At 46.9% G+C, this 22,681-nt stretch overlaps 1 protein-coding gene across 14 annotated transcripts in view; it reads right to left on the reverse strand.

Annotated features, from left to right (window-relative positions):
* FAM156A (family with sequence similarity 156 member A) overlaps positions 1-22,681 on the reverse strand; it is a 45,982-nt gene that overhangs the window by 1,187 nt on the left and 22,114 nt on the right. For 7 of the 14 annotated variants that reach the window (XM_015542104.2, XM_042973920.1, XM_042973921.1 and 4 more), the window contains 2 exons: positions 12,987-13,228; positions 2,865-4,272 (listed from right to left, as the gene is read on the reverse strand). In XM_015542104.2, the coding sequence (XP_015397590.1) occupies positions 3,578-4,234 (657 nt within the window). In that variant the 5' untranslated portion in view covers positions 4,235-4,272; positions 12,987-13,228 and the 3' untranslated portion in view covers positions 2,865-3,577. The other 7 variants (XR_006213365.1, XR_001511317.2, XR_006213364.1 and 4 more) reach the window with 6 other exon arrangements.

Below are 22,681 nucleotides of genomic sequence, written 5' to 3' on the forward strand. Positions count from 1 at the left end.
TGAACATCTGAGTACAAGTTTTTGCTTGGACATAGTTTTCGTGTCCAGTTTCTCCATGTTTTCGTTCCTTTGCCTTGCATGATTGCACTGGCTGAAACTTTCAGTCAATGTTGGGCAGAAATGGTGGGAACCGCCATCCTTGCCTTGGTCTGGATCTCAGCGGGAAAGCATTCATTCACTAATAAATATGTGACAGGAGACATATTTTTCTTGTAGATAGCCCTATCAGAATGAGGACGTCCCCTTCTGTCCCTAGTTGGACGAGCATTTTTATCACGAATGGGCCTCGAATTTTGTCAAATGTCTTTGTCTATCAACATGATCACATGGTTTCTGTCCTCATTATATTACTATGCTGGTTGACCCGAACTGTATTTTGAATGTTAAAGCGATATTGCAACCCTGGGATAAATCTCACTTGGTTAGTTGGTTTTCCCCTTGCAAATGTTGTTGGATTTGATATGCTATTCTGTTGAGGATTTATGTATGGATGTTAATGATAGATATTGGTGTATAGTTTCTTGTGTTGTCATGTGTGGCTTTGGTGCAGGGTAATATTGTCCTCATGGATGAGTTAGGAAATGTTCCTTCCTCCTCTCTATCTGGAACAGCCTATGAGGGATGGATATTATCTCTTCCTATAGTTTAACAGAACTTAGCAATGAGGCCAGCAGGCCCAGGGCTTTTCTCTGTGGGAAGGTTTTTAAATCAATTTTTAAAATTTATTCATTTTGAGAGAGAGAGACAGAGACAGAGACAGAGAGAGAATGTGGAGCAGGGTCAGAGAGAGGGAAAGAGAGAATCCCAAGCAGGCTCTGCACTGACAGTAGGGCTCGATCCCATGAGTCAGACACTCAGCTGACTGAGCCACCCAGGTGCCCCAGTGGGAAGGTTGTTAAATAACAAATTCAATTTCTTTACTTGTGATAGGTACATTGAGATTTCTGATTTGAGCATTCCACTCTACCCCCATGCTCTCCCTGTATTTCTTGCCTCCTGGTGGTTCTCCCTCTGCCTCTTGCCTAGAATTTGACATGCTGATGCTTCAGATTCTGTGTCTCCCTCTCTCTCTGCCCCTCCCCCACTCCCACTTTGTATCCTCTCTCTCCCTCTCCCTCTCTCTCTCTCAAAAATAAACATTTAAAAAATGCAGAATTTGACATGCTGAACATCTCTGGACATTAGTGGATTCCATCTCCTAGTCTATAACTTGGGACCGTGTGCTGACTCAGATGGGACCCCCAGATACCCACATACACTTGGTATGTGGGCAAGGGGACAATGACTTTGAGGCAGGGGTGGGATGATACCACTGGGTCTGTCAGTCACACCTGCCCACCCATTCATTCCCCATGTGCCCCAGTGCAGGCCATGAGTAAGTGTGGTCAGAAGCACCTTCAGCAAGCCCCACATCCACACTGCCCCACCCCGTTCCTTCCCACCCCTCTCGTCTCCTGGCCACAGAGCCACAGAGGGGCTCCATGACGGCTCTTTGCCACATGTATGGGCGTTACAGGTCTCCCTGATTAAAGGCTCAATCCCGAGGGCCAGGATTGTCTTGTGATTACTCCAAACTTCCCCACCCCAGCAGCCAGCCTTGCATGGAGTGGGGGAGGCAAGGGTGAGACGATGAAACCTTAACGAGTGGCTAAACATCTGTCTGTGGTTGGTGTGGCTGCTGCAGTAAAGCCATCTCTTTATGACTTCCTTGAACTCTGCCAGGTGGGTAGGAGTGCCCCTGCCCTAGTGCATTATGGGGAGGATTCAAGGAGGTATCTTACCAGACCTGAGGCTTCCAGCTGGGAAACGTCCACCAAAGTCACTGGTTCTCCGCACTTCACCCCCGGCCTCTATAGAGGTTAACGTTGGTGAGCTGGTTAGGAGTCATGTTCTGAATTCAGTCCGCCTAGGTTTGCCTGTCACCCTCTCCTTCAGTGCCTCTGCGACACTGAGCAACTCACCTGACCTCTCTGTACTCTGCTTTTCACACACAAAGTGAGATCGAAGTCTTGCTCAATGATGGGTTCTGGGAGTGGATTCCATAAGCTGATATATGGAGACATGTAGAATACTGTCTGATACCTAGGAGAAGATCAATAAAGTGAAATGCGCATGTTATCCTGCTAACCACACCCCAAACCACCAGTGTAAATTTAGGCCTCAGAGTTTCAAGGAAGAACATCCCTGCTTTGTTTACCTTCTCCTGTCAAGTGGGACACGAGCCTGGCAGGGTCACCTGAGCACCAAGCTCTCTGGAGAGATCACACGTTCAGAACATAATAAACACACCTGCTCTGAAGCCACTTCTGTCTGCAGAAGACTCACAGATGTTTGCAGCAACACAGCTCTGGACATTACCTAATTACGGAGACTGAGCGCAAGCAGACTTTCTCTGTAGTTCAGAGGGACTGCACGGGCACTTCCTGGGTTACACAGCACTGGATCTGTGGGGAGGAAGAAGGATGATGCCTCATTAATGCCTCCTGAAATGAAAAGGCACACATGTAAGTCCCAAAACGACTCTGAAATGACTCCGTGATGCAGGCATGAAACTGCTGTTCGCATTCCCCAACCCAGGGACACCGGGCAACAAGGCACAGCCCCTGGAGATGCTACGCCAGGGGGGCCGGCACCATCCCCCAGGACCTCATACCGTGGGCGGTGGGCTGTGCTTCCAGCTCTCTGTGGGCAGGAAGACTCTTCAACTTGCTCTGCCCGGATGATCCGAAGGCTGCTCGTGCTGCAGGGCTGCAAACGGTGACTCGATGGTGTTCCCTGGTGCCCTCTAGGCCTGGCTCCAAACCTCCTGATAAACTGTGATCTGCTGCTCTAGAATTTAAATGCGGTGACCTCACACCTGACAAAGAACAACCCAATATGGATAAAGAACCTGAATGCAAAAGTTAGGTTTTTTTTATATGTATATTTATTTGGCAAGGATGATGAGGTAACGGGTCAGAAATTCCTTCGAGGGGAATACCATCCGTGTTATAAAGCAGGGAAACAATGTTCTACATTTAGCTCAGCATACTCATAACGGCTTACACAGACAACACAATAGTGAACCACCAAGTTCCAGTTCCAGGTCCCTTTCTGCACCTCCTTTAGCGTCAGTCTCTTGAAAGTGGATCTCCGTTCAGCACACGTCCATTCCAGCAGACCAGTGCTGCTGCTGGGAGGCAGTCCGTGAAATGGCACAAAAGCACATGGCCATCGACAATGGGGCATTCATGCTACAGAGAAGCTCTCTACTGTACTGACAACAAGGCAGGGAGGAGAGGCAGAGTTCGGGGTGGGAAAGTGACAACATGCATCACGGGAGCCATAATAAGGAAGTTGCGGACCCCTGGGGTATGCGGTGTCCCATAGAAAGCCCCACAGGGATCCACAAATTCAAGGTAGGAAAGACAGGACCTTCCTGGGATTGGATGAGGGCTCACGCCGATCAAATTTTCAGTCATCAACGCTGCTCTTGTCACTTCTCTGACGACTGCTTACTGGTTGGTCCCCAAAAGAAATCCACGCTCAGGATCATGTCTGGAGCCATTCAGACCTGTGTCACGTGAGGATGAGAGCCTCAGTTTTCTTTCAACCACTGCTTTAGGAGCCTCTGAAACATCCTTTTGCTTTCCTGCTGCATCTCCAGTTGGAGCTTCTCGTCTCTTTCCTGCTGTTGGAGCACCCCTTCGGGCAGCAGGCCAGGTCGGCTGGTGCTCAGGCTGAGGGTCAAGCCGCTGAGGCCCTGTACCAGTGTCTCCCAGGAGGAAGCATGGGGGGCCCCTTTCCTCTCTGCAGACATCCCAGAGACATTTGGCCTATGGCTCTGGCAGTATCGACATTCGCATCTGAATCTGTTCTGATCTCTATCACCTGAGGAGGAGATCCTGGCTTTCCTCTCCACCCGATAAGGTGCCACCTGATCGAGGTGCCGCCGTCTCATGTGCCCCAGAAGGGTTTTCTTCCTCTGAGGGGACGCTGACCTTTCCCACCGCCTCTCTTGTAGGGTTTTCTCATCTCTGTAGCGCTGCTGGAGCAGCCCCTCTGGAAGAGGGGCAGGGTATTTGGTGCCAGGACTGGTTTTGAGGTCACCCAGGCCCATCATAAGCAGTTCCGAGAAGGAAGGAGAGGAGGCGGCCGTGACTTCCCGGGAGGTCTCTTCAGAGATCATCGGGGAAGACTCAGAAATCAGTGTTGAGCTGCATTTCCGGAGTGGATCCATGGAGGTGTGGTCCATGCTCACAGCTCCACCTGGCCCTTGGTCTAGACAGGAAGCTGAAGACAAAGGTTATCAAAGAGCTGGAAGCTAGCAAGGGAGGTGTGTGGCCAGAAGGACCCAGACTACATCAAATGGTGATAAAAGAAGAAAGAAAACTCCGTTATTATTCATCTGACTTAACGTTTCTGAGCCTCAGCTTCCTATCTGTTAAATGGGGATAATAATGAGCCCTACTCCCTACGATGGTTCTGGGCTTTAAATAAGAGTATACATTTCCAAGCTCAGAATTCGGATGGCATATAATCAGGATCTCAGGCATGAGATTAATCATCAAAACCACATCACAGGTAATGAAAAATGGTGCCCTGCAGTCAACCATGTGAATCCCCTGCCCACTTTTTGTTGTTGTTGTTGTTGTTGTTGTTGTTGTTGTTGAAAGAGAGAGACAGAGGGCGCGAGTGAGCAATGGGGGGGGGGGGGAGAGAGAGAGAGACAGAGAGAGACAGAGAGACAGAGAGAGACGACAGAGAATGAATGAATAGGGAGCCTGAAGCGTGGCGCAAGCTCAGTCAACCCTGCCGACTTTTTATAACCATTCAAGCATAATTTTAAGAACACTCCATGTGTGACCAGCATCTGCTATACTCGTAAGTGTCCATGTACTTTCCAAAAGGAGACAATGGCTAAAATTTCCACCATGGTGACACATTCTTTTGAATTTTCACTGGCTTTTATCTAGGTAAAAAGGATGTTCAAACCTAGGGAAGTCATTTCGTAATCCTCAGTAAGCAGCAGTAAGAATTTTACTAAAATACAAGAACAGAGATCAATGAAATTTCTAACAAGACAGATTAGAGAAACTCAAATTAAAAGTTGCTTCTTTGGGGCGCCTGGGTGGTTCAGTCGGTTAGGCGTCCGACTTCGGCTCAGGTCATGATCTCGCGGTCCGTGAGTTCGAGCCCCCCGTCGGGCTCTGTGCTGACAGCTCGGAGCCTGGAGCCTGTTTCAGATTCTGTGTCTCCCTCTCTCTCTGACCCTCCCCCATTCATGCTCTGTCTCTCTCTGTCTCAGAAATAAATAAACGTTAAAAAAAAAGTTGCTTCTTTGATGGGGTGCCTGGCGGGCTCAGTCAGGCGTCTGACACTTGATTTCAGCTCAGGTCATGATCTCGAGGTTCGTGGGATTGAGCCACATGTCAGGCTCTGGGCTGACATTGTACAGCCTGCTTAGGATTCTCTCTCTCCCTCTCTCTCTGCCCCTTCCCCGCTCACATGCTCTTTATCTCCCAAAATAAATAAGTAAACGTTTTTTTAAAGAGTTGCTTCTTTGAAATAATCAATAAAATTGATAAACCTCTACAGGACTGAAGAAGAAAAAAAAAGAGAAGAGCAAAGAAGACACATCACACTTCTGACTTCTAGCCATACTACACAGCTAGAGTAATAAGAACAGTGTGTTACTGGCATAAGAACTGACACGTGGGCTAACAGAACAGAATCGAGAGCCTAGAAGTAACCCCATGCATGTATGGCCAACTAATATTTGACAACAGAGTCAAGAATACTCAATGGATAAAGAGACAGTCTCTTCAATAAATGCTGCTGGGAGAATGGACTATTCACATGTAAAAGAATAAAGCTGGATTCCTATCTTACACTCACAAAAGTTAGCTTGAAATGGATTAAAGGCTTAAATGTAAGACTGGAAACTAAAACTGCTAGAAGAATACATAACGACAAAGCTCCCTGACACGGGTCTTGGCAATGGATTTTTGGATATACCACCCAAGGCACAAACAACAAAATCAAAAACAAGTGGGGCTATATCTAACTAAAAAGCTACACACTAAGGAAACCACCAAGGTGAAAAGACAACATATGGAATGGGACAAAATATTTGCAAACCGTATATCTGACAAGGATTTAATATCCAAAATATAAAGAACTCATACATCTCCACAGCAAAAACAAAACAAAATAAACTGAAAACAACAACAACAACAACAACAACTAATCATCGAATTTAAAAATGGGTAAAGGTGGGGCGCCTGGGTGGCTCAGTCGGTTGAGCATCCAACTTCAGCTCAGGTCATGATCTCGCGGTGAGTTCGAGCCCCGCGTCGGGCTCTGTGCTGACAGCGCAGAGCCTGGGGCCTGCTTCTGATTCTGTCTCCCTCTCCCTCTCTGTCCTCGCCCCTGCTCATGCTCTGTCTCTCTCTGTGTGTCAAAAATAAATAAACATTAAAAAAATAAAATAAAATAAAATAAAATAAAATAAAATAAAATAAAATAAAATAAAGTAAAAATGGGTAAAGGCTATGAACAGACATTTTTCTAAAGATGACGTACAAATGGCCAATGGGTACAGGAAAAGCTGCTGCAAACCACCAATCATCAGGGAAATGCAAATAAAAAGCACAATGAGGTATCACCTCACACCTGTTAGAATGGCTAGCATCAAAAATACAAGAGATAAAAATGCCAGCTTCCATGTGCAGAATAAAGAATACTTGTGTACTTTTGGTGGGAATGTAAATTGGTGCAGCCACTATGGAAAACAGTATGGAGGTTTCTCAAAAAATTAAAAATAGAACTACCATATGATACAGACATTCCACTTCTGATAGTATATCTGAAGGAAATGAAACCACAATGTCAAAGATGTATCTTTACCCCTATGTCCATAGCAGTATTATTTACAATAGCCAAGATATCGACACAGCCTAAGCATCTTTGATGGATAAATGGATCAAGTAAATACACAGACACGCAGGCAGGCAGACAGACACACACACACACACACACACACACACACACACACACACACACACTATCTGGCCATAAAAAGGAGGAAATCCTGCTATTTGTGACAACATAGTTGGACCTTGAGGGCATTATCTCACTTATGTATGGAATTGAAAAGGAAACTTCCAAATATACAGAAAAAGCTATCAGATTTGTGGTTGTCAGAGGTGGTGATTTGGGGAGGGAGAAGAAAATTGGAGGATGATGGCCAAAAGAAACAAACTTCCAGGTATAAGAAAAATAAGATAAATAACGAAATATAATGTACAACATGATGACTATAGTTAACACTGCTATGTGATATAAATGAAACTGTTAAGAGAGTAAATCCTAAGAGTTCTCTTCACAAGGAAAACATTGGTTTCTTTTTCTTCTTTTTGTGTCTCTGAGATGGTGGATGTCAACTAAACTTACTATGGTAACCATTTCATGATATATGTGAGTCTGATTATTATCCTTTATACCTTATCCAGTGCTGTCAATTATATCTCAATAAAACTAAATAAAAGAGAGAGAAAGAGAAGAAATTAGTTACTAACAAGAGGAATGAAAGAGGAGATTTCACTAGAGACCCAGGAAATATGAGAGAAACGATATTATTAATATTACATGAAAATCTCCATACATAAATGCAACAATGTGCAAATGGATTGATTACTCAAAAACCATAAACCACCAAAACTTACCCAAGGTGAAAGAACATGCATATTTCAGTGCCATTTACAGAAACTGAATCAGTTGTTAAAAGCCTATGATGAAAATCCCACATGGTATCACCAGTGAATTCTACCAAATATCGACAGGAATAAAAACACTCACACACAAATTCTACACAATGTCCTCCAGGAAACAGAAGTGGGGGAAATACTTGCAAGTGATTTTATGAGGCTAGCATTTCACTGATACCAAGAAAAGTACTGACCAATATTCTTCCTTAGCACAAGAACAAAATTCCTCAACAAAATACTAGCAGATGGAATCCAGCAACATATTCAAAGGAAAAACAGCATGATCAAGTGGGTTAGCTCAGGAAAGCAAAGGTGGTTCAATAATTGAAAACCAACTAATGCAATCCTCAGATTTAGAATATAACTGATTAATCAATCAATGTAATCTATAGTTGAAGATGAAAGATTAAAAAGAAAAATGATAGCCTCAATGCTATTCCTCTCAAAACCAAATGGCATTTCTCAGTAAACAATTTTAGAAAAACAAGTTTAGAAAAACAATCCTAAAATGCATATGAAACAACAGAAGACCCAGAACAGCCAAGGCAACCTGCAGGAAGAACAAAGTTGGAGGTACCCACCCTCCTCATTTCAAAACATATTTCAAGGCTACAGTAAGTAAATCAGTATGGTAGTGACAGAAAGACAGACACTGGCCAATGGGACAGAAGAGAACCCAGAAATAGACCCACGCATGTACAGTCAGCTGATCTTGACAAGGGTGCCAATAATACGCAATGGGGAAAGGACAGTCTCTTGGACAAATGGTGCCGGGAAACCTGGACACCCACGTGCAAAAAGGACGATATTGGACCCTACGTTACACCACACACAAAAATCAACCCCAAAGGGATTGAAGATTAAGTATAAGACGTGACACTGTAAAACTTCCTGGAAGAAAACATAAAGGAACATCTGTGTGACACAGGTCTTGGCAAGTGATTTCATGGAAACGACACCAAAAGCACAGTCATGAAAAAGCAAAAACGGCCAAGTGGGACTACATCAAACTTAAAAGCTTCTGCACAGCAAAGGAAAACATCAACAAACTGAAAAAGCAACCTACAAAATGGGCAGAGATGTGCAAACCATGTATCTGATAAGGGTTAATTTTCAATATTTATAATAAACTTTTCTAACTCAATAGTAAGAAAACAAACAAACCAATTTAAAAATATGCAAAGGATTTGAATAGACATTTCTCCAAAGAAGACATACAAATGGCCAAAAGGTATATGAAATGATGCTCCCCTTCACTAAGCATTAGGGAAAGGCAAATCAAAACCACAATGAGATGTCATGTCACACATGTGACACGTGAGGATGGTTATTGTCAAACAAACTAACAAAGAGCAGATCACAAGTGTTGGAGAGTATACAGAAAACTGGAACCCTCGTACACTGTCGGTGGGAACGCAACTGGTGCAGCCACAATGGACAACAGTATGGAGGTTCCTCAAAAAATTAAAACTATCATATGATCTTGTTCGTATCCAGATGTCCCCTCCAAAACAACTAAAAACAAACAAACAAACAAACCGCCAAAAAACCCATCATCTGGTCCAGCATCCCACTCCTGGGCATATATCCAAAAGAACTCAAGCCAGCCTCTCAGAGATGTCTGCATTCCCATATTTACTGCAGCATTAATCGCAGTAGCCAGGATAATGGAAACAACAATCCTGTCAATCAACAGTGGAATGGATAAAGGAAGTGTGACACATCTATACAATGGGATATTATTCAGCCGTATAAAAGGAGGAAATCTTACCCTTTGCATTCCAGGTGCTGTGGATTAAAGAAGCGAAATAGATAATGCTGTTTCTTATCCAGTGCCTTCCATGTGCCAGCTAACGTCAGCTAGGTGTTTTACATTTGTTGTCTCCTGGAGGTCTCCCAACAAACCTTGAGTAGGCAGGATTATTGCCTTTAACCAGGAGGAATTTGAGGCTGAAGGAGAGAGACTGAAGTGGCAGGGTCTGCCCTGGAATCCAGTGTGAGTGTAATCCGAATTTTAGGGCGGAGGGAGGTGAGTCTGGAAAGAAAGGCAGGCACTAGGATGCAGACAGCTTCCGATGCCGTGTGGGTGTAAGGGAACATCATGTGCTCCGTTACCTGCCCTGGGGTACCCCCCACCCCCACCCCGGCACCAGGACCAGGGCAGGCTATCTGAGGACATAACTGGAGTGTACTGGATTGATGCACACAGTGTAAGACGGTGTGTATTTGTGGTCCGCAGGTGGGAGAGTCAGCCCTCTGGTGACGGATCGTCCGTGCATGACGCAAAGGATGAGAATGTGTGGCAGAGGAGGAGAGTTTCTAGGGCTGAACACAGACGTGTAATGTGATCTTTATGTTCTTTGCTCTAGCTCACGTGGTGTAAAGCCTGACCTGCCACCTCTCCCATGGCAGCATCAGTAGGTGTAAAGATAGGGAATGTGGCAGATGCAATTCTGTGAACCATCCTTGCATTACCTCATTATGTATTCACAAATGCAACCCTCTCTGCTTGGTATTGTCACTATTAAGAATAATAAGCCCATTTCACAGGTGAGGATAGTAAGGCACAGGGCCAGGTACACTTCTCAAAATGGCAGGACTGCAAGTGGCAGAACTGAGTTGGAAGGAAGGTTGTTTAGGAACAGAGCTTGTGCCCTTACCCACGACACGACATGGCTCCCACAGAAAAGAAAACCAAACCCCACGATGCTCCCCATATCCAGAAGTCTGCTTTGTGCTGTGAGTAAAGAGGAAACCCCTCCTCAAACAGGTCTAATCACAAAGGCAATTCACAATCACACAGAATGAAATCAGAAGTAAGGGTGGGTGCAGGCGGGGCATATTCTGGGGTCTGGTGACGCCATCAAGGACCTAGGTTCTTTCCAGTTCTCTGATCTTTGTGTGTGTGTGTGTGTGTGTGTGTGTGTGTGTGTGTGCGCGCGCGCTTTCCATCTTGTGTTTGTCAGAAGAGCCCTGGAAGCAAGGAAGGCAGGTACTGCCATCCCCATCTTAGAACAACAGAAGCTGCATGGCCAGGTCTGGACATAGTGGCCCCAAAGACAACAGGCACTCAGCTATTGCAGGCAGGGCCTTATCCTCTGAGTTTCTGGTCAGACTATGGCTACTGGAGAGCAGGGATCTTCCCTCAGCATTCAGGGCCCATGGTTCAGGCTACAAGTGATGCATGAACACAATTCCACTCATTTGAGGAGCTGCTCAGGGGCTGGCCTGCCTTCGGTGATAATTTGACCTCCCGTTTTCTTGGGTGCCCCTCTGCCTTTTAGTCAGAATACTAGGACATTCTCCAGGTTCTTCTCTTTGGTTCTAGACAAACTCTTTGGCTCTTAGACCCAGGCCCCCGCACGTTTGCTGGCAATGCCTCTCCAGATGATCTGTCAGCCCCAAAAGCAGAACCTAGAAAGTATCCCCAAGGGTGTGAATTCAGGGTTCACGAAGAGGTGACCTTTCAACAAACATTGTGAACAGGGAGAGGAATCTGACAAGCACATTTCTGGGGTCAGGACTTTCCTGTCAAGAGGGAACAGTTGGGAAGAAGTGTCTGAGGCAGAGGCTTCCAGAAACAGTGCAGATACTGCCAGAAGGCTGGAGCAGCTGGGGGGTAGGGGAAGGGAGTGAGAGTCTAACAGAAAGCAGGGGAGAACAACGGGTGACAGGCACTAGATCCCGCTGTGCTGAGTCAGCTTCTGTTCAGTCAGCTGGACTGCAAAGGACACCCAAGGATCACAGATGCCGAATGACAGCCTGTATCGGGCTGTAAGTTAGGCAGAGAAGGGACATGGAGAGGACCACTTAGAGAAGAGGCAGGTTTGGACAAAGAGCTGGAAGGACAGTGAGGAGGAGCGCCTTCTTGTGAGGCTGACAGCAGTCACCTGGATTGACACAGCCTTCACCCGTGTGTTCATGTCCCGTCCCCCAAGGCGATTTGTGCTCTTGCCAGAGCATCCCATATTTAACTAGCAGCCTTAATTCACTCAACAATCCACCTACTGGACAGATCACTGTGGGCACCTACTCTGTGCACCAGTCGCTCGGGACTTGGAAAACATTCTCTGAGTTGCCTGGAGCTCCAAGGATCTTGACCCAAGTTCCACTGTGAGACCAGAACTGTGGCCGATGGGGCAACAGTGACCCACACATTGAAAATCCCTCTATAGCCTCTTTAAGTTTCTGGAATTAGAGATGGTACAAAAGATCCAATCTTCCTCCTCCTCACAGAGAATCTGAGTACAGAGATGTCCCGTTTACTCCATCCTCCTGTGTCATAACCGGTACACGAGCTGCCCTTTGGGATGAAGGACCCTGGGTGAAGGTCCCTCCTTCGCTGAAGAAACATGTTCTAAGCACCACCCGAATTCATGTGTCAGTTCACTGGACTCAGTGGGGACACAGGGATCACACAGGGTGTAGTCTGCAAGCAGATGACCACTGCACATTGTGTGAGAAGAGCGGTGGCAGAATTGAAATCACAGTACCTTAGGGACACAGAGGAGGGCCTCTTACCCCTACTTAAGTGTATGTGTGTGTGTTTGGTCAGGACACACCTCTCAAGGCTGGGGAGGCTGATGACACAGGCACTTTGCTCACCCACAGTGTACAGACACGCACGCCGAAGAACAGAGAGACACCTAGTTAGAGTCGGACTGCAGTCCTTGGGCTACTGGGCTTCAAATCACCAGTGGGGTCTGGTCAGTGCTACGGCTGTGATGCAGCTACTAAAAGCACTTCCTCTGCTTGCCTCTCAATTTGTAACACCTGGTCACCAGTGAGACAGGTAGAGACCTAATTTGGGTGGTGGGGTTGCTTGCAAAGGCTCTCTAACATGGCAAAGTACCGCTCCACGGGGGGAGCCCTGGACATTGAAGTCCTGCTTGGCTGTTGGTTCTGAGGCAAGCCTTCCATGCCAAGGGACTCCAGGTCTGTTGGCTTCAGGGCAGCTCATCGGAGGACAGGCACAAAATCTTAGAACCCTCCAAGGTTGCTGAGTACCTCCATTTCAAGGTGGACAGGTGTTGGGACCATGATGACTATACAATACTGGAACAATATATGCATTTCAGCAGCTGAAACACAATCCAGGAAGATCACTGTGAGTGCAAAGTCGGGCTTTGGAGTCAGGCGAAACGGAGGTGTGATGCCCAGATCCACCCTTTCCTGCACCAGCGACCTAAACCTTTCCGTTTGTTTCCTTGTCTACAGACAGTGGGCTTTGACACTTACCTGAGTGTTTGGGTAATAAAACTGTATATACCAGCACAGCTGAGCTCCTCAACAGCCAGGCTGCAGAAGAGACAGTCACACGGTGCCCTGTGTTAGGGACATGTCAGCATGGAGCAAGTATGCCAGGACCTTGGGACTCTAGTCCACGCCTCTGGCTGAGGTTCGGGTTTGGGGGTTGTGGTGGTGGCTGGACTGGTGGTTCCATCTTTTCTCTTGTCCAAGGGACACACTTCATTTCATGCCTAGGCAGAGGAGTTATAGTGAATGAGGTTAATGCTCACAGTTGAGTCTATGACAAGACAGAACCAGCAGGGGGTGCTGCTGCCCCCTGGACCCCACAGGAACTGACAAACTTTCCTCCAGGGGTTTCTGGCACCTGGTAGGGACCCCTAAGGAGTTCTATGAAGGCACTGTCAGGATCCCTTAGAGGGCTCCAATAGTGAGCAGCAGCTGATCTTTGCCTCCTTGATGGCCACAGGGACTAACAGACCAAACCCCTTGTAAAGGGAAGATTAGTTAGTACACTTTCTCTTGTCCCAACAGAAACTCAGGCTGCAACTCAGAGTGAAACATTATCAAAACAAAGTCCAAGGGAAGTAGTGGAAGGCATTTAATTTCTTGGGTCAAAGGTGCCATAAAGTGACATATTCTTTCCACGTTTCTGCTTATCCCTCCTCACTGGAAGGCAGGGCCCCTTCACAATGGGAAAGTTTGTGACACATTCCAAACTCCGTGTCCAAGTGCATCAAAGGATCCATATGAAAGGAGATGAGATCTTTGCTGTGTGTCATCCTATTCCTAGCAAGGAAGCCTTTTCCAGAACAACTGTGCTGTCAGATTGGATCTCCAATTAACTCACTGTGAACCAGGGTAAAACATCTATTTGGGAGAATTTATAATGAAATCTCCATCACTTTTCAGTAAAAAGTTTTATTAACAGTGCCGTTTCATCCAGGGATTCCTAGGGTTAAATGGAAATCGCTCTCTACTTAACCTGATAGCTTGCTTGAACATCAGTAGGAATCAGGCAAATGAAGGCTGGGGACAGGAGACGCAGGGAGGAGAGAGAGTGCCCGAGCCCAGTGGCCATCTACTGAACAGAAAGAGGTTTAAGTTGGCTGGAATATGAAGTGGGGGTGGAGGAGGCCATCCGCTGAAGATGAGGCATTTGAGGGTAGGCAAGGCCTGCTGTGCCTGGTCCAGGAGGCTGGACGTTATCCCAAGAACAGCAGGAAGACCCTGCAGAGTTTTGAGCAGGGTACACAAGACCAGATTAGGATTTAAGAATGGTCCCTCAGGTAGCGGGATGAAGAAATTTGTGGCCAAGGGTTAATATTGGTGGCAGTTATCAAGCAGAGAGGAGGGTCATGTGGCCTAGGGAACTAACTGTAGTGATGGAAGTAAGTGTCAAGATCTTATTTTGAAGGACGTAGGAGGTTGGACTGGACGGACTTGGTGTTTGAGGGGGTGGTGAGAGAGGCAGCAAGGAAGGACGGCTCTAAGAGTCGCTGGCCGAAGCAGCTGGGTAGAAGGCTGCTTTTCACTGGGTTAGGCAACACTGGAGGAGATGCCGATGCATGGGGAGTGGGGGTGGGTGCAGGTGCGTTCACTTTTGGACATGTTGTGTATCGTTGCCTGTGGGGCTCAACCACTTAGTACCTCAGTGACTTGGGGGAGCTGACCTAGCCTCTCTGTGCCTAAGATGCATCCTCTGTAATAGGAGAATGATGCTAATAATTAGAAAACACAGCTAATTTCTGATTCATTTAGTCCAGGATAATGTTCTCTACTTGTACAGCAGAATGCTGTTTTCAAGTTAGGCAGTCCCTAGGCAAAACGGGAGTCTCTCTGCTTATCCATGTATTGGTTGGCTTTACTTATCTGCCGTGTGTATTTTCAACATGCAGTGTGTTTTGGCAGTGCTAAAAGAAAAACAATTAATTCAAAGAAATGTGTTTAGGGGCACCTGGGTGGGTCAGTTAAGGTTAAGCGTCTGACTTCGGCTCAGGTGATGATCTTGTGGCTTGTGGGTTCGGGGCCCACGTTGGACTCTGTGCTGACAGCTCAGAGCCTGGAGCCTGCTTGGGATTCTGTGTCTCCCCGACTCTCTGCCCTTCCCCTGCTAGTGCTCTGTCTCTCAAAAATAAATAAACATTAAAACAAACAATCAAAAGAAATGTGTTTATCACGTGTGATAGTTAGCCTGTCAGTTTGTCCCTCAAAGACACAGCCCCCCTTCAGACCCTCCAGTCTTCTTCTTGTAGCCTCACTCCCTCAGAGGGCGGCGGGTGAGCCTTTGGGACCTACTTTCTCCAACAGTTCTCTTCTCTGTAAAGTCATCTTTACAGAGTCCCAGAGAGTGCCTAGCACCTGTTGAGTGCAATCTGTCTGTGAGCCTGTCAGTTGTCTCAGGTGTGAAGTTAGGGGACAGGAGAGAGCCGGATGTGTAGATCTGGAAACCAACAGTGTGTGCCTGTATTGCAGGCAGGTGGTGAAGCCATATGTACCAAGATTTGAATCAGGGCCCCATCACTTACTCCTTGTGTGACTTTGGGCAGGTTACTTCACCTCCCTGTGGTCAGTTTCCTCATTTGTAAGATGAGGATGATGATCCTATTCTAGGATAATGACTCATGGTTGCCTCCTTCTTTTAGATCAAGAAAATACTACCTTTTAAAACTATAAAGTGCTCTTCAAGTGTAGATTACTTCCAGGGTTAAAAAGAGAATCTCTGCTTATCTAGCTATCTGCTTGGACAGGCACGAAACATGCCATGCTCATTTTTACCCTGCAGACAATGTTGAACTTCACTCGAGCCCTGAAGAGAGCCACAGTCAAGAAATCTCGACAGGCTTTCGTGTTTCAGAAATGGCTTATCACAAAAGACCACTCTTCCCCCTTTAACCTAGAAAAGGCTTGCTCCTCACGCTTTGTCACGCCCTACCATATGTCTGTCGGGTGGCTCCTGGGTTTACATGCGACAAGGCCAAACACAGACCTTTCTCCTTTTGCTGACTGGGCCAGACACACAATCCCTCCAGCTCCCTGATGTAACTGAGATCGGAAGTCAGCCCTCCTGAAACTAGCTAGACACAGAGAGAAACATTTCTTGTTCGTGGAGACTAATCCTGAATGCAGAAACATCCTACCTTAAATCTCCCCCACTATAATGGGTCTACTCAATCCTTAGGGGAAAAGAGGCAAAACCACCCTGCGCAGACCGTGTGATGTTCAGATCTGGGCTGCTCTCAGCATTGCAACAGCCTGAATAGTGAGGTGCTGTACTAGTTTGGTTTTTCTTTCCTAGTATGCACGCATGCAAAAACGACCGGTAAGAACACAAAGATCTGAAAGTGGTACTTCCTGCCACACGTGCGCCCTACAAAGGAAGTAACCCAACGTCACTCGTCACTCGCAGCGCCTGGAAACTCTCCCTACCACCTCGGGAAATATGTATCCTGTGCAGTCACTCAGGTGCGCCACAGTCACTCTGGGGTGGGTTCAACCTTCTCTACTCCCTGCGTGGTTACAAGTCCCGGATTCCAAGTACCCATGCCACGGCCCACGGAGAGGAAGCCACTTCGCCCCGGGGCACCCCGTTGTCCCTCCCTGCCCCGTGCAGCCCGAGGAAGGTTAAGGAGCACCCGGCTTCTCCATAGTGTCCCATGTCTGTGATGTCACACGTAGTCCCGCAGCCCCTCCTCCTGTGGCTGGTCTCTCTAGGAAGTCGGGAGGACTTCCCCTCTCGGTGGTCTTAGCCCTTCTCTTCTGGGGAGGTGGGGGTTCAGACCTGGGGCTGAGGATAGGAGGGGGTGCGCTGGCGCAGGGATGGAAGGAACAGGATCCTGGGAAAGAACATGCATGAGAGCAAAAGCGGGAACCTAAGAATAAAAGAGGGAGAATCTCCCTAGAACAAGCCGGGCGTGCATTCGTGTCACAGGACCACCGTTCTTTCTGCGCCACACAAGAGCAGTGCTCTCTGAAAGAACAGCTGTTTTTCTCAGAAGCCTGCCTCTGCAGTGTCAGAACTGAGGTTTGACAACCTGTGTGTGGCATATTTCTCTTTCTCTAATTGAGGATGCCATATTTAGTGGAGACGAGTTTGACACTTCCCATGGGCATTGCTAGACCCCCCCCCCCTCCCCCCGCCCCCAGGCCATAACTGGGCTCCAGTCCGTGTTCCACGGGTTCAGAAACAGTCTGTTTCCTTGGCATCACCTCCTGTATTAAACCATCTGAGGAATTCTGTCTAGGAGGTGACATACAAAAAATAGGCTCTGTCATTCCTACACTGGTATACAATTATTTAGAGTGTTGTAATCAGATTACAAGCTCCAATATATAATATTTACAAAAAGAAGGCATGTTTGGTTGTCCAGTTTGCTGAAAAACAGCCAATCCTGGGCAGCAGACATATAAGTGTGATGAGAAACTTGGCTTTATAATTAATCACAGAATTCCATTTAAATTTCCAATACAATTTCCTTATATTGACTACTAATGTGTGTATTGGGTGGGTCGTGTGTGTGTGTGTGTGTGTGTGTGTGTCTACGTGCACACGCGTGTGAGTGTTAGGGTGTTTTGTCAAAAACCTAAAAGTGAATGGCCTGTCTTGCCCGAGCCTCTCAAGGTACCAGTAACAGAGAGAAAAGATTTTTTAAAATTCCATATTGGAAGGAGCAGATTGTGAACAACTTCCTATTGGAGTGTCTTACCTGGAACCTCCTGGGATTCAGCAAAATGTTTTATGAATAGTTTTTTTTAGGGAAGCACTGGTTCTACTGTTTTTAGTTGAATATGGACTACATTTAAAACTGTACTTGAGATTGTATGAAATAGGTAAGCTAAAGCTCGAGATTGGGAGAACCCAACCCTAGGGAAGGGTCTCAGGGAAGCTAACCACACAGAGTCAATGGTCTAGACAAGGAAGACAGGCTGTTAGGAGCTGGAACAGACGAGTTCAGTCAGTCAACTCAGATCAAGCTCTGTCTTTCTGGACAGTTGTCAGACTGAAACATCAGGAAGAGGCCACAAATACCTCAAGTATGAACTTCAGTGTGTGACAAAGGCTCTCTAATCAGGGTATAAACACTCATGTGGCTCAGAAGTGTCAATCCCTGGAAGAAAGCACTGAAGACAGAGGCGAGTTTCCTCACCCTGGGACCCAGATCTCTGAAGCATCATACCCTAGACACAGACTCCCAGATACTTCATGGGCCTCCCACTATGGCTCTCAAAACCCAAAATATCCCATTGACACACTGAGGGAAGCCAACCACATTGACTCAATGGCCTAGACTAGGAAGCCAGGTTGTTCGAAGCTGGAGTGGATGAGATACAGACCCAAGAGAAGGCAGCTAGGAGACCTCAATGCATTGGACATACAATATCAAACCACCCACAGAATTCAAACTCCTATGGAACTCGAGATATGAGGAGAGACACAAAACAGCTCAGAGGCGATAAATTCTATAATACAGATCCACGTGCATTTTAGCAACCTGACAACCTGCAACATAGAAACTTAATAGCTCACAGACCTTACACCTTGCACACAGATGCCATACAATCACAGAGCTGACAACCTTGCATGTAGACACACAAACAGCACAAAACACCTGTACCGTGAACACAAGCTTGCTCAGATACCTCCTGTCCCATGACAAATAACCTTTGCAATCTCACAACCTAGAATATGGGCCCCCAGGAGCTCAAATATGCCAACCTCAACAGAGACCCTCAGGAGAGCTCAAACCCTAATTCCTGAAATACATAATGGGAACAGCCCCAGACAACTTACATTCTGCACGCTGCACCTAAAACAGATCACATACCTCACTCACCAGGAGAGACCCCTAACAGCCCAGACAACTCTCACTTGGACACACAACCCTCCACAGCTCAGTGATCTCCCATACTGGACACAGACCCTCTCACAGCTCATACATCTCAAATCCTGGACCCCAAAATGGCTCGTAAAACGACATCTTGTTTTTGAACACAAAAAGTCACTCCATACAGGACACATGTCAATTAGAGACACAATGAGGTCTCACCCAGCCCCATGAGTGAATAGCACAGAGAGACTGAAATACAGAATTACAGACAGCCTTTCTTGGAAACCGCTGTCTCCACAGTATTAGCCCCCATCCCAGTGCACCCATCCAGGCACGTGAGGAACCTCTTTTCCCAGGGATAAATGACCCCAGGTTTTGCCATCATTGGCTGTTTCTGGACAATGACTCAGCTGCACTGGTCCCAGGCCACAACTAGGAGGGAAGCCCCCGCTCACATGTCTGACAGACAGTAGAGCCCTCCACCCATCAAAATGGGGAGACCTTCTAGGTTGGAAGGGTTCATGCCATCTTCAGGAGACTCCCACTGTCCTTAAGGCCCCAGAGCCTTCCTGCTGAGGAGCCATTGCCCCATCGTGGGGATCGGAACCTGTGGGGAAGGCAGAACAGGACAGTCCCACGCTGCTCAGGGTAGATCCACGCCCTCTCAGTCTTGTGGAAGGCCTGGCCCTCATCCCATTCACCCTGAACACACTGCTCTCTTCAGCCTTCTCAGCTCCTAACCCTTGGAGGCACTGCAGCCACCCAATTTTCCCAGTGTCCATGTGAACCCCAAACACAAGGACACCTTCAGTCAGCAGGTCTGTTGCAAGCCAGTGAACACCAGTGGGGGAAGGAGATGGTGAAGGGGTTCACATTGCCGTGCCAGGATGACCTGCCACAGACCACTTACCTGACCACTGAGGGTGCCCCTGTTCCACCCGCTTCTCTACCTTATCATCTCCCCATCCACCCAAAGGAAACCTGTCCCCTTCTCTCAATGCCTAATTCTGCTTTAAAGGGGAAGGTGGCATGAGGGTGACCACAGTTCCTGTGGGGCTTTGTGCAAACTGTGAGGCGCATACGTTCCCCCCCCCCCCACCCCCCGATCTCCCACCATGAAGCCAACACCAGAGCAGGCCTATTTGCTCACGTGGCAGAATCCACGGCGAGGGTGACTTGGGCCTGCCTGGTGCGTGCACCTTGTCCTCCTCAGGGGACACACACACTGGCCCATCTCTCATGCCATTGTGAATTTCCCTCCCCCAGGAACACAGTCTTGCATCTGCAGCCTTTCAGGCACAGGTGTGAATACAGTCAGGGCTTAAGGAACGACTGGGGAGAAGTTCATGGACATGAGAACCCACCTATCTCTTACTTGCCTGCCCTCACTCAAACATCTCTCCTGTCTCATGCTTAAAATCCTATCCTCTAAGTGTTCACTTCTCTGGGTTGAGTAGGGCACCTTGTTTCCCTCAAGAAACTGGCTTGGAGTAGGTCATGAGCCCCTCTTTGAAATATCTCTGCCCATCCAAGACTTATAGTCTGGTGGACACATAACAGGACACTGGAGAAAGATTTAGTGATTTGTTATTGGGCTCATTTCACTATAGTGGGATCCTGGAAGCACTGTTAAAAAAAAAGTTGCAGGAAGACTGACTAAAGGACAGACTAAGAGAAGCCAGTGATCCCACTGACCTGGGTAGCATCTTCAGCTTCTTTTGCTGGTGAGCAGCCTGAGGTTCCACGGCATGATTCCAAACCCTCCACTTCCACCTCCACTCTTCAAAGCCCCACCTGTGCACCCATAAACTCTCTGAGAAGGACACCCCACCTCCAGCCAATGGGATTCTTTTCCTTGGAAGATCCTGGCAGGCAATCCCATCTAGACTAACCAGTCTAGTGTGGTCCTTAATCTCTGCTCTGCTCACCCATGAGGAAACCATTCATGTGCTCCTCTTCCATGTTCCCTGGTCCCTACTTGGTTAGAATCTGTACAGCTGACGGGCTGGGGCCAGAAGTGAGACGATGGTGACCTCCGGAGAGGTGGAGGTCCTTGCATGGTGGTGAGCTCCCCTGCACCCTGCCCGCAATGGTTTCTTTGGGAACACAAGACTCCCTCACTCCAGCTGTACCTCCCAGAGGAGACTGCTTCATCTGGGACTTCAGTGGTACATCCTATTACAGGAAAGTACAACCTGCTGCTCCTCTAGCAACCTTTCACCCTTTCCTGCCACCCCACACCCTGGTAATTTGCCCAGATGGGGTCACATCACCTCCAGCTCCACTCCTCCCCAGGAATAAAACTAATGGGCGCTGCATCCTTCCATCATAGTCTCACTACTCTTAAACTCCCCACAGGGATCATTCCACTTGCATACGCCAAGATCTTGCAGAGAGCCTGAGATAAAGTGTCCAGCCTCCTGTCTACATCTCCCACGTCATGAATGGGGTGCTTAGGGTGCCAGCAAAGGGGCATTTGTTACTCCAGTCACACCGAGGGTAGTGTGACTTGGCAAAAGAACTTTGCAGGGCTCTCTGACGGCGTCTATCAAAATTTGATTCTACTGTGTCCCTACCCTCAGCAGAATTTCAGCTTCATGAAAAGAGGAACATATGTGGGTCTTCTCTAATGTCTCCCTAGCACATACAGTGGTATCAGGCACACAAGAAGGTACTTCAGAGATGTTTCCTTAGCAAAAGGTTTCCTTGATCCAGCAATTTCCATTGCTATTAACTTGTCTTAAAGAAATATTTACACAGCCACAGAAGTATGTGTACAATGAGAATAGCAAATTTCGGGGAGTGGGGGTGGGCTCTAAATGGCCATTGGTAGTCAATGACCTTTGGGAGGGTAAATGAAAGATGAAGTGTTCCTATCCTACAATGGAGCACCCACTGGCCTTGAAACAGAATAAGAGGAGCAAATTTGTACTGACCAGAGATTTTTATTTTATTATTATTATTATTATTATTATTTTCAAATGGGGAGTAGCAGATCAGTGGTAATCCTAACTCAACCAGTGTCTGTAAGTGTATATGTATGTGCAGGTGCAATTTGTAAATACTGATAACAGGGACAAGACGGAAACACCTATCAGACTACAGTGGTCACCTCTGATGATCAAACTGGTGAAGGCAAGACCTGGACAGCATATTACATCTTTTGGGGTAGGCAACTGTACTTCTAAAATGGCCAAAATCATATTCAAAAGCAAATGCTTTCCTTTACAATTTTTTTTCATTTTGTTAAGCTGTAAGTCACATTCCATAAAATTCACCCTTTTTCGTTGGCTTTTACTATGTACATATGGTTGTGCCAACCATCACCAACATCTAATTCCAGAAGAAACCCTACGCCATTAGCAGTCCCTGCCCAATCCCCCCTCCCAGGAGCCCTGGACATTTACTAGCAGCTTTATGTCTCTACAGATTTGTCCATTCTGGACATATCCACTAAATAGGATCCTACATTATGTGGCCTTTGAGTCTGGCTTCTTTCACTTAGCATAACGTGTTCAGTTTTCGTCCATGTTGCAGCAAGTATCACTACTCCATTCTTCTTATGGCTGGATAATATTCTACTATATGGATACATCACCACAGGTGATATATTCATTATTTGGTTGGCACTGGGTTGTTGGCACTCTGTTGTGATTAATGCTGCTAGGAACACTCGTATACAAGTTTTTGTGGGGGCTTATTCTTTATTTGTCTTGGATATATATACCTATGATGGCATAACTGTGTCATACAGCAGCTCTGTTTAACTTTTTGAGGAGCTGCCAAACTGTTTTCCACAGCAGCTGTGCCATTTTGAATTCTCACCAGCAATGTATGAGGATTTCAATTATTCCACAC

This window comes from Panthera tigris, chromosome X (genome assembly GCF_018350195.1).
Source record: "Panthera tigris isolate Pti1 chromosome X, P.tigris_Pti1_mat1.1, whole genome shotgun sequence".
Classification (NCBI taxonomy): Eukaryota; Metazoa; Chordata; class Mammalia; order Carnivora; family Felidae; genus Panthera; species Panthera tigris.